We start from the raw sequence: 12,894 nt of genomic DNA, 5'->3' as shown, positions 1-12,894 counted from the left end.
TACAAAATCTTCCCTGTTACAATGGAATATTTATACAGAAATTTTTCACACAAAAAAAATGCTTATTTTAAAAGCAAGTTGGTTTTCTTATCGAACATCCACACCACCATATGAGCGCACATCTCGCTGGTTCTCGCTGTATTCATTGGAATGCACTAGCAGAATTCACCCTCCGGTTTTCACCCTGTACTACCGGTAGTGCATTTGATCCCAACCGATATTAGAAATAGGCGAGTCCGAGATGTCTTAGTCGATTGTCTCGATTGCTCAAATATCTCGATTGTTCTCGATGTTTTCTTTCGAATACGAATCGACACTCCAAAAAAATAATCGTGCTTAACCTGAAGTAACATAGCCGCTAAAAATCGACCAAATCATCCGGGCTTCGCTGCTGGCCAGCGGCTGTTAAATCATCTTGATGGTTTTCTGTCGCAGACTCTGGCAACGAATCTCCACTCGCGTTTAACATCCAATAACAATCGGTCAAAACATCTCGGACTAGCTTGTTGAACATGGCAACTTTATTTGCACCTGCATGCAATCAATTTTTATAAGAAAAAAATAGAATCATTGCAAATAATACATATGTATAACAATTACGAAAAAACAAATAAGCATACCCTTGTTGGTTGGTAAACAAATAAATGAGATCAATGATAGTAAATATTGGGAGTACAGGCTTTTACGGATTGTTTTTTTATTATTCCTATTTTATAAATAAGACATTAAACGACGTGTTTTACTGTTACGAATAGTAATTAAACACAAAAACGTTATTTTTAGTACATTTTCCTGAGCCCGTATACCCAACAATCTCTCAGTCAGTATAAATTTGAACTTCTGAAAATATTTTTGACATTTCAATTTGTATGCGATATGTAAATATGTATGTATATTTAAAAAAAATTACTTAATACACACCTGCACAAGGCTAGCTTTCGTAGCATCGATTGAGTTCACATGATCTCGTCGGCGATAAGTCAGTCGACTGGAAACAATCGAAAAACATCTCGATTGTACAGTCGGGCAGCGAGTCGATTATTGACTTGATTGTAATTTTGTAATGATGGCGATTCCCGCCATCGTTTAAACAGCTCGGACTCGCTCAGCACTAAGACTGCTTTTACACAGTTCAAGTATTGAATTCAATTCTGCTCGCATGTGGAAGAGAGGGGGTGAGAAGAAAAGGGACGAGTACACATGCGTCTGTACCGTCAAGTCGTTTCAACTTTCTTGCTTTGCTTTTGGCATTTTCGTTGCTTCCCATTTAAAGAACCAAAAACTTGAATTCAACAGAATTGAAACGTGTAAAAGCAAATAGAAAACACAAAAGAGAATGAGCAAGAATTGCTTTCAAGTACTTGAATCATGTAAATCGGGTGTAACCGATATTTGGTCCCATATAATATCCAATTCCATTCGTTTAGATATAGTCTGTTCCTTTGAACTTCGGACTAAAACCTGTGGAACTGTCAAACTACAATTTTACGCTCTCAAATGAGAGTAAAAGGAGAACAGATGCAGAAGTGCATAGGAACGCAAAAAGCACTATTTCCTGTAAAAACGTCAGACGGTTTGTTTACATGTCATTGGTACTACACTGATTTGGCTGAAATATCACTAAATAATTATTAAAATCTATACATATTCAAATATTTCGTTGTTTACTTCCATTTTTGTACAAATATAAGGTTATTTGCTTTCACCGCTTTCTATTTTTGTTTGCACATGCAAATCAGCTGATCGTTTGACACTTTTCATGAACTTGCAGGAAGAAAAACTCCGGACTAAATCCTGTAACTTCTGACTAGGAACAGTTGCTCAGTTACTCTCTTAAATGTGTTCCCACTTACAGGTTTTATGTCAATAGGAACGACTTCCTGTAAGTTCTGACTAAATCCTGTAAACCGGACTGCTTTGGAACAGACTAATTTCTTTATTGTTGACATTTATCTGATGTTTTTTCGGTTTTGGCATTTTGACTTTTGACGGCAGAACTTAGTGATGAGCGATATGATGATTTTGTGTCAATCGGCGAATGGCTGCGATTTTTTGCAGTTTTCGCATCGGAACTTCAGAAAAATACTAGAGAAACTTAACTATTAATGCCTCCAAAATCATCGTAAATTTTTCTCGACCTTTATTATCTTCTGCTATGCCTGATTTTCAAATTATACTGCAAAAATCACCGATAGTGAAATATCGCTCATTGCTCATCACTAGACGAAATTGAAAATGACATAATTTTACGAAGAGCGAAAAACTTCCAACGTTTCTGCGTGTGGCTGCAAAAACTGTGAATTTAAAACTAAAAATAAAACTCGAACAAATCGAAAATATGTGCAAAAGTTATGGCAAAGTGTGACAAAATCGCAAATTTGCATTTATTTCGTTTGGAAATTAAACTTTTGTAATTTAAAGCAGTACAGTGTGCGTCGCTGCAGATAAAATTTGGGAAAAAAGTGGATCCACCGCAACTGCGTCACTCATTGGAAAGCTTGAGCAGAGAAACGGCGAGAAACGCGAATTGAGTGGTAAAACAGAAGCGAGTGAATCGAGTTTGTGTGTATGTAAGTTATTGTTGTGTTTTTTTTTTTTTGTTGGTGAGGCCATGGATAACGTCAGGGTTTATTAAAACAGTACGTAAAAAGAAGTTATGCGAATTGTTAAACAAAAAAGAATAAATAAAATATTAAACAAATATAAATTTGAGAAAAACTGAGCAAAGAAAAACTCCGCAAAGCAGAAACCAACAGGAGCAACGACCAAGGCAAGCAAAGTAGTGCATAGAAGAGAGACGAAAAAGACATTGGAATTTGTTAATTGTGAGTACATACAGTAAAAGCAACAGCAGACGTTTTGGACATCGGACACGATAAATAACTATAGAGAAAAATTATTAAAAATTTATTAACATATGAAAATACAATACCTTAGCAAATTAAACATAACCTGAAAATGTCCTTTATTGCCGGTCGCATTGATAAAATTATTTAGTGAGATTTGGTGTCTAATAAAAGTGAAAAATTTGCAGGCATTCCTAGGCAAGGCACAAGTTGACGAATCGACGAAAGTGTCAACCAAGGAGAGAGCAAACGCCCTGTAGGTTCCTGATTTCTTGAAACAGTGGCCCTACTGGAAAATCAATTTTTGCCAACTTCTCGTTTGAGGGAGGGCGGAAAGATCAAAATTTAGTCGGAGAAGAAGAAGCGCTAGCAACCACCCAACCCGAGAACTTGTCACAGCGCATTTTTCGCCAAAGCGGTCGGCAGACATTGCTGACGGTGTTGCAGCCGAAGCAGCATTTAGCGCTGCCGCATTATCATTATTGGTTATAGAAAGAAATTTTATCTTTCTTTTCACCCGGTGAGTTTTTAAATCATTTAATTGGTTAAAATTGCAATACACCTGACATTTGAGACTGAAAGCCATGATAAAAACTATAGTGAAATAATATTATTGTAATAAAATTATTTCACTATGATAAAAACTACCAAAACTGATTACAGAAAGTACACAATTGAGACATAGAAGTCGTTTGATTTGTGTGAGTTTTATGTGCCACTTCGATGGTTTTTTTTACATGTTTAAACTAGTAATTGGAGGGCGCAATGTGACCACATCGCAATGGAGAAACTTAGCTTGCACCTTAAGTATATAAGTATGTATGTCTTAATGATGTTTACTTCAGTGGTTGGAGCGAGTGCCGCTACGACGGCATTGTTCATATCTATTTGTTTATTGCTCGTCCAATTGAAATCAATTTGGGATCACTTTGACATTTCTTTGGCCAATTATCAACGCAGCGCGTGCAGTGAGATTTTCTCTGCACCTCCATCCGTCATCAATTCGTGCACTGCTGTCGGTGGGGACATGTTTGTACGTTAACCGGCAACGTTTGCCAATTTGTTTCTTTCAGTTCAAGTGAGAATCACTGAACAAAACGATACTTATAAATAGAAAATTGCGTATGCATTAAATTCGATGTTGGAGCGATGACGATGGCAACGTTGACGGCCGCTGTGTTGTGGTTGTGTATATGTACATATATGTTTGTAGTTCGTGTTGCCTTGCGCCTCATCTACACACATACATTTGTTATACCCTCAAAACGAAAAGTTGGCGAGAACATGTTTTTTATAAAATTTGTAACGTAGGGTAAATGGATGTCAAAACCACTTAATTTGGGAGTGAATTTAATTGAATTAATTTTGGAACAGAAAAGAAAAAAAACAAGCAATATGTATAAACAAATTGATGGACTTTGAAACTTGCCATTACGTCATTATTGTATTTAACTTAGTAATGTGTAAACATTGTTTGCATTTCTTTACCTACATATGTACCTAATTGTTAAATTGGTAAAGGTTTTTTAGATTTCGATATGCTCACAAATCAACCTCTTAAATGGTATATGTTATCTTTCCACTGTTTATATTTTATTTGCATTATCGTTGCTTTGGCAATTGGCTGCTTTGTTGATTGTAATAGAGATTTTTTTTAGCATTTTCCATTTCATTGTTCATACTTATTGTACTTTTCAGCCAGATATTCTCAATAAACACGCTGGCAATTATAATTCTCCATAAAAGTAAAGGAACAATAATAAGAAAGAATAAAAGAGCACAACCGCATATATTATTCGTGTAAAGAAATGGAATAAATCACTAACGTCGTGGAAGTAATATCGTAGATTTTTTTTATTTTACCCAAATAAGTAAATTCATATGAATATAAATAATAAAAGCGGATCAAGCAGGCGGGCGGTGGGGCGAACGTATGAAAATATTGAACAGACTGAGTATACGCCACTCTTAGATCTCACACACACACACACCTTATAGCCACCTTTACAAAAACAGAAACGAACGAAGCCGTGCTCCATAGCCGGTAGTTCCATTTTTTGCTCTTTTATGTACATACATACATATAGTTTTTTGCTACAAAGCCAGGAAAGATGATTCACTCGCTAAAACCCAACCGCTCCCACACTCGCGTCATATGGTCGACAGTTTGGTGGGTCGATGTCAGCTGCGGTAACATTTATCTATGTTATGTATATGCATAGTTGTCAAAAGCATAACAAGTAAAGAAAGGTAAAAGAAAACACTTTTTCCATCAAGGTGGCACATAAAAACGGCTGTGTACATATATACATACAAAACTGCACAAGAATAATTATATACGGAAAGGTGGTTTCTATCAGTTTTCTTTTTTTATAATATAAAATATTATCTGTGTGGAAATATGTAGTATAGCCATTATTTTAGTGATTTCCATGCTTAATTAAATTTCTAAAGCTTAAGAAAGCCTTCATAACATCCGGCGGCGTATAAATTGTTTTGGTTTAGCGACTGTGTTGAACAGATTTAAAAAAAGCATCATTAAAAGTAAGCATAATGCAGAAACAAACAAAGAAAAGAACTGAATGCTTTGAGTTTTAAAAGTGATTTAATATTCGTACTAGTAGTCCTGCCAACGGAAATATCTAAATGTATTTATGTTAGCAAATCTTTTTACTTCTGGGTTTTCTCAAATCGGCGATTGTGCATTAATGTTTTCCAATGGAGATACATGTATGTACCATGTAGATAATGTAAAGCGTTCTGCGTCTTCTTTCTTTCCTTAAAACCAAAATCTCAAATACGTGAACAATTTTACTAACTTCAGCAGGGACAAACAGTGCTTTTACAGCAACAAGCTAGCAATTTTCTATTAAAGTTAATAATGCCAAACTTATCATCGCTAATATTTATTCTCACTTATATTTTCAGTATAGATAATAACTTTACGGCGTGTAGCCGTAGCCGCACACTAATTATTTACTACCCTCAACAAAATACGAATACTCCAAAAAAATCACAAATATGGCGTATCGCAAGCCGAACGATTTGGATGGCTTCATTCAAATGATGCCTAAAGCCGATATGCGTGTCAAAGCTCTGCTCGCCGAAGACTTGGTCACATTCCTGAGCGATGAGTCAAATTCGATTGTTTGCATGGATTTGGGCATGCTTGTGGATGGTCTTATGCCTTGGCTAACTGGCAGTCATTTTAAAATAGCACAAAAATCATTGGAAGCATTTTCAGAGTTAATCAAAAGACTTGGTCCTGATTTTAATGCGTATAACGCAACCGTGTTGCCTCATGTGATCGATCGTCTGGGCGACAGCAAGGATACCGTACGTGAGAAAGCACAATTGCTGCTGCAAATTGTAATGGAATACAAAGTGCTAGCACCACAGACCACCATTGATAAGCTTGCAGTCGCCTGCTTCAAGCACAAGAATGCCAAAGTACGCGAAGAGTTTTTGCAGACCATCGTGAACACGTTGAACGAATATGGCACATCGCAATTGAGTGTACGCACCTATATACAGCCTATTAGCGCATTGCTGGGCGATCCTACGGCCACCGTACGCGATGCAGCTATACAGACGCTGGTGGAGATTTATAAGCATGTTGGTGATCGATTGCGTGCGGACTTGCGTAAAATGGATGATGTACCCACTACCAAATTAGCGATACTAGAACAGAAATTCGATCAAATTAAAGCAGAAGGTCTATTGCTGAAATCGGCTCTGCAAACCAATGCATCCGCCGCCAATAATGGTCACGATGAGTCCGACAACGTGAGTGTTCGTGATCGTCCGACGAAAATCGTTAAGCGTACTGTGTCTTCGACAATGCGAAGTAAGCCCAGTGCACAGGAATCGAGTGCAAGTAGCGATGCTGGCGCTGTCACTGCTGAAATATTCGAATCGACTTTCGAAATTGTGCCACAATTAACTATATTTCATCCAAAAGACATGGATGACATTTATAGGAATATTATTGTTGTAATAAGCGATAAGAATGCCGATTGGGAGAAGCGCATAGATTCGTTGAAGAAAATACGTTCACTGTTAATGCTAAATATACAATCGCAACCGCAATTCGTGGCGCAATTGAAAGATCTTTCAATACCATTCCTCGACATATTGAAGGAGGAATTGCGTTCGCAGGTTATACGTGAGGCGTGCATTACAATCGCTTATATGGCAAAGACACTACGTAACAAATTTGAACCTTTCTGCGTGGCTATCATGGAGGCACTTATAAATTTAATTCAAAATTCTGCCAAAGTTATCGCATCGTCATCGAATATCGCACTCAGGTACATCATCAAGTACGCACATTCGCCGAAAATGATAAAACTTGTTACGGACACACTACAACAATCCAAATCGAAGGACATTCGGGCCGCTTTGTGCGAAATGCTTTGTTTAATGTTTGATGAGTGGCCAACAAAACCCATGGAGCGCTGCTCACAACAACTACGTGACGTACTCAAGCGCACGATTGCGGATGCAGATAATGAGGCACGTCGTCATTCGCGCCGCGCTTATTGGAAATTTCGGCGGCATTTCCCGGAACTTGCTGATCAGATATACACAACGCTTGATATTGCGTCGCAACGTGCCCTAGAACGAGAGCGTGATGGTGGCAATGTGCTCATCGAGGCCGAACGTCGATCTGCAGCGGCAGCACCGCGATTCCAACGTTCACCCGGTTCAATACAGAAGCCGGCGGCGGGCATGCGCAGCGTGTCCGCAGTAGACACTGCTGCAGCCCAACGTGCCAAAGCACGCGCACAATATTCGTTTTATCCACGCAAGAAACTAAGCACTGTTGGCAATGCGCCTGCTGCGACATCTAACAGTACAGGCACTGCAGGCACAGCCTCTTTACCACGTCCACGATATATGGGCGGTGCCACAACGACGGGCGTAGGTACACCTGCGCCGTCAAATGTAGCAATTGCGGCGCGTACACGTGGCCGCGCTGGAGTATCGCAATCGCAACCTGGTTCGCGTTCCACATCGCCCAGTTCTAAATTGCGCGAACCATACGGCTATAGACCGATAACTGGTACCATACCGAAAAAGGCCTCTGGCATACCGCGTTCATTGACCAGCTCGCGGGAAACTAGTCCAACCCGCGTTGCCATGAAACGGAGTATTTATTCCAAGAATAGCGCTACTAACTCAGCCCGACGCACTCCTGAGCGCAGTAATCCGCGTTCCTTGTCTGCTGCGCGCATATTGCCGCAGAGCCGAGAAGCAGAAAGCGCACTGGCTGACGCGCTTTCACCGGAATCGGAGCGGGCCATCGACTATGGCGAGTATTCGCGCGGGTATACGGCTGGTTTGAGGATGGGTCGCAAATTGCTGCCGCGCGACGAGTCCGACGACTCCGAGGCATCGTCGGTGTGTTCGGAGCGGTCGTTTGATTCGTCAATGACACGCGGCAATAATTCGAACTATTCACTGTCAGGTTCACGAAACCGCCTGGACTGGAGCTGCACACGCGCACCATTCGACGACATTGATACTATCATACAGTACTGTGACTCGTCGCTTTGGTCCGAACGCAAGGACGGTGTCATCAGCTTGACTCAGTACCTGGCCGATGGCAATCAACTGACACCACAACAATTGCAAGCTGTCTTAGATATGTTCCGTAAAATATTCGTGGAAACACACACAAAGGTGTACTCATTGTTTCTTGAAGCAGTTACCGAGCTGATACTAACGCATGCCAACGAACTACAGGACTGGCTGTTCGTATTATTGACGCGACTATTCAACAAACTTGGCATGGAGTTGCTCAACTCAATGCACATTAAAATTAACAAGACCTTACAAGTGGTGCATGAATACTTCCCGCCCGACCAACAGCTTAGGGATGTCTTCCGCATACTAGCCGATACAGCGCAAACTCCCTGTACTAAAACAAAAATAGCCATACTAAAATTCCTCACTGACTTGGCAACCAATTACTGCAAATCCACCGACTTTCCTTCCGAAGACGGACCGTTGGCGGTTGATAAGGCTGTGCTAAAAATTGTCCAACAAGCCGGTGACCCCAAGAGCAAAGATCTGCGTGATCAAGCGCGTAAATGTCTCATTGCGCTCTATAATCGCAGCACACCTCAAATGACCAAGTTGTTGTCTAGCCTACCTAAGGGCTATCAGGATACCGCAAAAGCCATCATTCAGTCACATTTGCGACGAAGCAGTACTTCCGGCACAAATTCACCATCCTCCCCGCATTCAAGTGCCAGTCCTAAGCCGTTACAGAGCCCATCGCTTGGACCATTTTCGTCGCTGCAGCCACAGTTCAATACTAGTCCCCGCTCGCGACAGTCGTCAGTCGACCACGAACTCTACTCGGAGGCTGATGTTCAGCATAATATACACAAAACATCCGAGGAGATCCGTAATTGCTTTGGTGTAGGTGTCGGCATTGAGTCAGCCACCAATAATACACGTCAGTATCATTCGCTCTCCAATGCCAACGGCTATAATGGCTACCTGCACGATCAGCAAGACTCGTGTGCATCTTCCAATTCAAAGACACAGTCCGCCACCACTACGGAATCGAATACACCGGAAAGCACTACAATGCGCTTAGATGCAAACCTGTTGGAACAACATCAACGCATGACCACAAATGTTGGACTCACATCAGCAACCAACGCCAACACAGCCGTGGTAAGTGGCTCCACACATCATAGCTCTCGTTGCAACTACACCGTCGCCTCGAACGGTGAAATTGTGCTCGAAAGCGGCTTGACCGAAAGCGAAATTATACGCGTGGCATGTGGCCTCAAACCTGATATGCCAGTGGATCAGCTCCAGCAAGCGCTTGCCAATTTGGAGATCTGCATTAAAGGTGGCAATTGCGAGCTTCCAAACAAACATTTCCGCGCGATCATGAAAATGCTGCTCGGGCTATTAGAATCACAAACAGCTGATGTGATGATCGCCGTGATAAGTGTGCTCGGCAAAATTGTACGCAGCACCAAAATGAAGGATACTTGGATTAACTTCCTTGAGCTGATATTGCTGCGCATTATCAATTGTTATCCGCACAGTAAGGAGACAGCGCGTGAAATCGATTTGATCATACCGCGTATTGTATCTTCGTTGCCACTGAACGCCACCATAAATATTGTAAACCCTGTTATAGCGACCAGTTGCTATCCGATGAACTTGTGCGCTGTCAAGTTACTCACTGAGCTGGCCGACCGTCACGGCGCCGAATTGACCGAATTTCATTTGGATAGCATATTTCCGAATTTGGCGCGCCTCACCGACGACAGCGAATCGATGGTGCGGAAAGCAGCTGTTTTCTGTATCGTTAAGCTCTACATAGTGATGGGTGAGGAAAAGGTGAAACCGAAATTGTCGGTATTAAATCCAAGCAAAGTGCGTTTATTGAATGTGTATATCGACAAGCAGCGCGGAAGCAGCGGTGGTGGCAGTTCAACGAAAAATTCATCAGCTTCATCATCATGATTGCGTCGCACACATACGACGGCGACGCGCGATGATGTTGCGGACGTAGATCGGCGGCAATCACCACAGCAGCAGCAGCAACAACAACAACGATACGAGCACCAATAAATGTACGGCGGTCGTTAGCATTCTTCGGCACTCAATCGTTTGTTAAGCTGATGGATTGGAACGCCGTCGACTGTGGGGGCGGTGTTGTGTATATGTGTATGTTGTGTGCGTACATGTTGTGTTTGGATTTGTTAAAATTTTCTTAATCTAGGTAAAGGCATTAAATGCAATACTCTTTAACACAGATTAAGCAGCTTGCTGGCTTGCTGGGGTGCCAAAGTGGGGTTAGGTGATCGGGTTGTTGTAAGCGAAAATCGCTTTAACGTATTCATTATTCCAAAAACGCGCTAATATAATCGGAAAAATAAGTTGCTACGGAAAAATTGATAGTTTGTTTATATGGAGGGCCCTTTTATTTCGGCGCGGCCGTTGGTTAATGTTTGAAAATTAGTTGATTGCAAAAGAATGCGGCTTAGGAAATAGTTAATTAAGTAAGCTGTTCAATTGCAGTACAACACACCATCGGCTTTAGTAAGTATTCCGAGTAAAACAGAAACGGTATTCTTCAAAAAAAAAAAAGTATACTTTTCCCGAGTTTCGAGTTTACGAGCTGTAATACTCGAAACTGGTTTTATAACCTTGCTTTTTATTCAACCGATATCAGTAGTTTAAATAATAAAATCCAGCACTTTTCAATTGCTTCTTGCGTTTTGACCTGATTTGCATTTATTCTCGTTCGACTCCACTTTGGCTAAAGCATGACAGCTTATGTTATGAGCGACTGCTTGCGAGTTTACATTAGAAATTAAATATGTATTTGCATAATTTTACTTATAAGCAAACAAAAAAAAAGAACATAAATATGTATATTTAAAAAGAAATCCCTATAAATTAATTGATACTGATATCGCTGATAACTAATCGTAATTTGTTAGTTATAATAACATTTAATTAACTCGAGTGGTAGAAAGAACAAAACTGAAACTAATTTTTCTCGCACATTCTTTGTCTCCGTAACTTTATACATAAAATGTTTAATTAACAATGCCACACGCCTGTCAACACCTCTAGCAATGATTAATTTGGGCACTTTCTCCGGTTACACAACATTCGAATACGATCGAAAAAAGCTAAAATAATTATTTGTTTTTGTAAACACGCGCTGATTGTTACGTAAACCGGTATCTGTAGGATTTTGTCACTTGCTATGTTTGAAATGTCCTATTTTTAAAATGTATTCTAAATTTTCTTTCCACTTTTTTATGTTTACTTTATTTTTTGTGTTGCATTTTATTTTGTAAATTTTGAGTGTAATTTTTAAACGAACCTCTTTTAATTATTACTTGTATTTCATGTAATTATAAGCTTAATGATTTTCTAAAAACGATATTTCGACTATTTACGCAAAACGAAAATATTGATGTTAAATACATACATACATGTAAAAAAAAAACAATAAAACTAAATTTAATTTCTAATTGCGTTAATCCTACATCTAAGTTATATGCATACTTTAATATCTAATTTGTACAATAATTCAGTAAAAGTGGACACTTTCTCTGCGTTTATTTTTGCAAAAAAAAAATTATTCCAAGAAACAATAAATAACAAAAAAACCTGCATATGTATGCAGCTGTAACTTTTTCTGCTAATCAAAATATCTATGAAAATGTGTTGTGTTTATAATCGAATAATTGATATTTGCAGGGGAAAAATACAACCAAAATTTTACCATCATTTACTTCAGTCTGCCTTTTTTACATTCGCATCATTCGATACATTTTTGTTACTGCAACTCGTTTTTAAATATTCAATTGGACATTTGCATAAAAGCATTGCTTAATAAAGGAAATAAAAAAGTATATAAAAACTGTAACCAAAAAAAGAAACCTTATAAACAAATAGCAGAAAGTTAAGCATTAATAGATAAACGTAAAAAAAAAAATAAATACAAGTAATCCAATTAAAATTAGAACTATATAAATACGTATTTAAATTTCGTTATACACTTGACATTGATATATATGTATATGTACATGAAACTAATTCGTTGCAAGAATTAATGCTAAGTAAATAGTTTGCAACAAGTTAATAACAACAGATTCTTTGCATTCAGTATGTAAAGAAACAAATGCTCTAGTAGAACTGGCAAATACCATAACCGAATTAAAAACTATACGCTAACGCGCCATGTGTACGAATTAGCGCATTTTAATGTCATTGGAAATTATTTACATATGTATAACAATTGAAGAATTCAAATACACAAATGTAACATGAAGTGAGAGATCATTAATTAAAAAATGCTAATATGCGAAATAAACAAATATTTAGACTAGCTTAGTTTTTCAAAATAATTGAAAATTTAATAAATAAACCAACATTAAAAAATTTGCCTTGGATTTTGATCATTTTTGGGCTCTTTTGAAATGCATATGTACATATCGAGCCCTAACCGCCAAAATAACGTAAGCGACATTTTTTTCAAAATTTTTTTTTTTTT

At 39.0% G+C, this 12,894-nt stretch overlaps 1 protein-coding gene across 6 annotated transcripts; it reads left to right on the top strand.

The window, feature by feature from the left end:
* The first annotated feature begins 1,976 nt into the window (after positions 1–1,976).
* On the top strand, positions 1,977–12,100 carry chb (CLIP-associating protein). Of its 6 annotated transcripts, XM_017622144.1 has the most exons (4): positions 1,977–2,570; positions 2,641–2,825; positions 3,035–3,366; positions 5,775–12,100. In XM_017622144.1, exon 4 carries the CDS (start codon positions 5,868–5,870, stop codon positions 10,341–10,343), a length of 4,476 nt encoding a protein of 1,491 aa, XP_017477633.1. In that variant the 5' UTR covers positions 1,977–2,570; positions 2,641–2,825; positions 3,035–3,366; positions 5,775–5,867; the 3' UTR covers positions 10,344–12,100. The 6 variants fall into 6 exon arrangements, with proteins under 6 accessions (XP_017477633.1, XP_017477635.1, XP_017477634.1 ...); XM_017622146.1 differs by lacking the exon at positions 2,641–2,825; XM_017622145.1 differs by having other exon boundaries at positions 1,977–2,825; positions 5,780–12,100.
* The last annotated feature ends 794 nt before the right edge of the window (positions 12,101–12,894 follow it).

This window comes from Rhagoletis zephyria, unplaced genomic scaffold, assembly GCF_001687245.7.
Source record: "Rhagoletis zephyria isolate East Lansing unplaced genomic scaffold, Rhagoletis_zephyria_1.1 Rzeph_scaffold_02715, whole genome shotgun sequence".
NCBI lineage: Eukaryota > Metazoa > Arthropoda > Insecta > Diptera > Tephritidae > Rhagoletis > Rhagoletis zephyria.
The sequence above is the reverse complement of the archived record's forward strand: the minus strand, read 5'-3'. Positions and strand labels throughout refer to the sequence as shown.

What these genes read in the sequence shown, in the direction of transcription:
- chb (XM_017622146.1), top strand. Translation starts at nt 5,868, where the DNA reads ATGGCGTATCGCAAGCCGAACGATTTGGATGGCTTCATTCAAATGATG.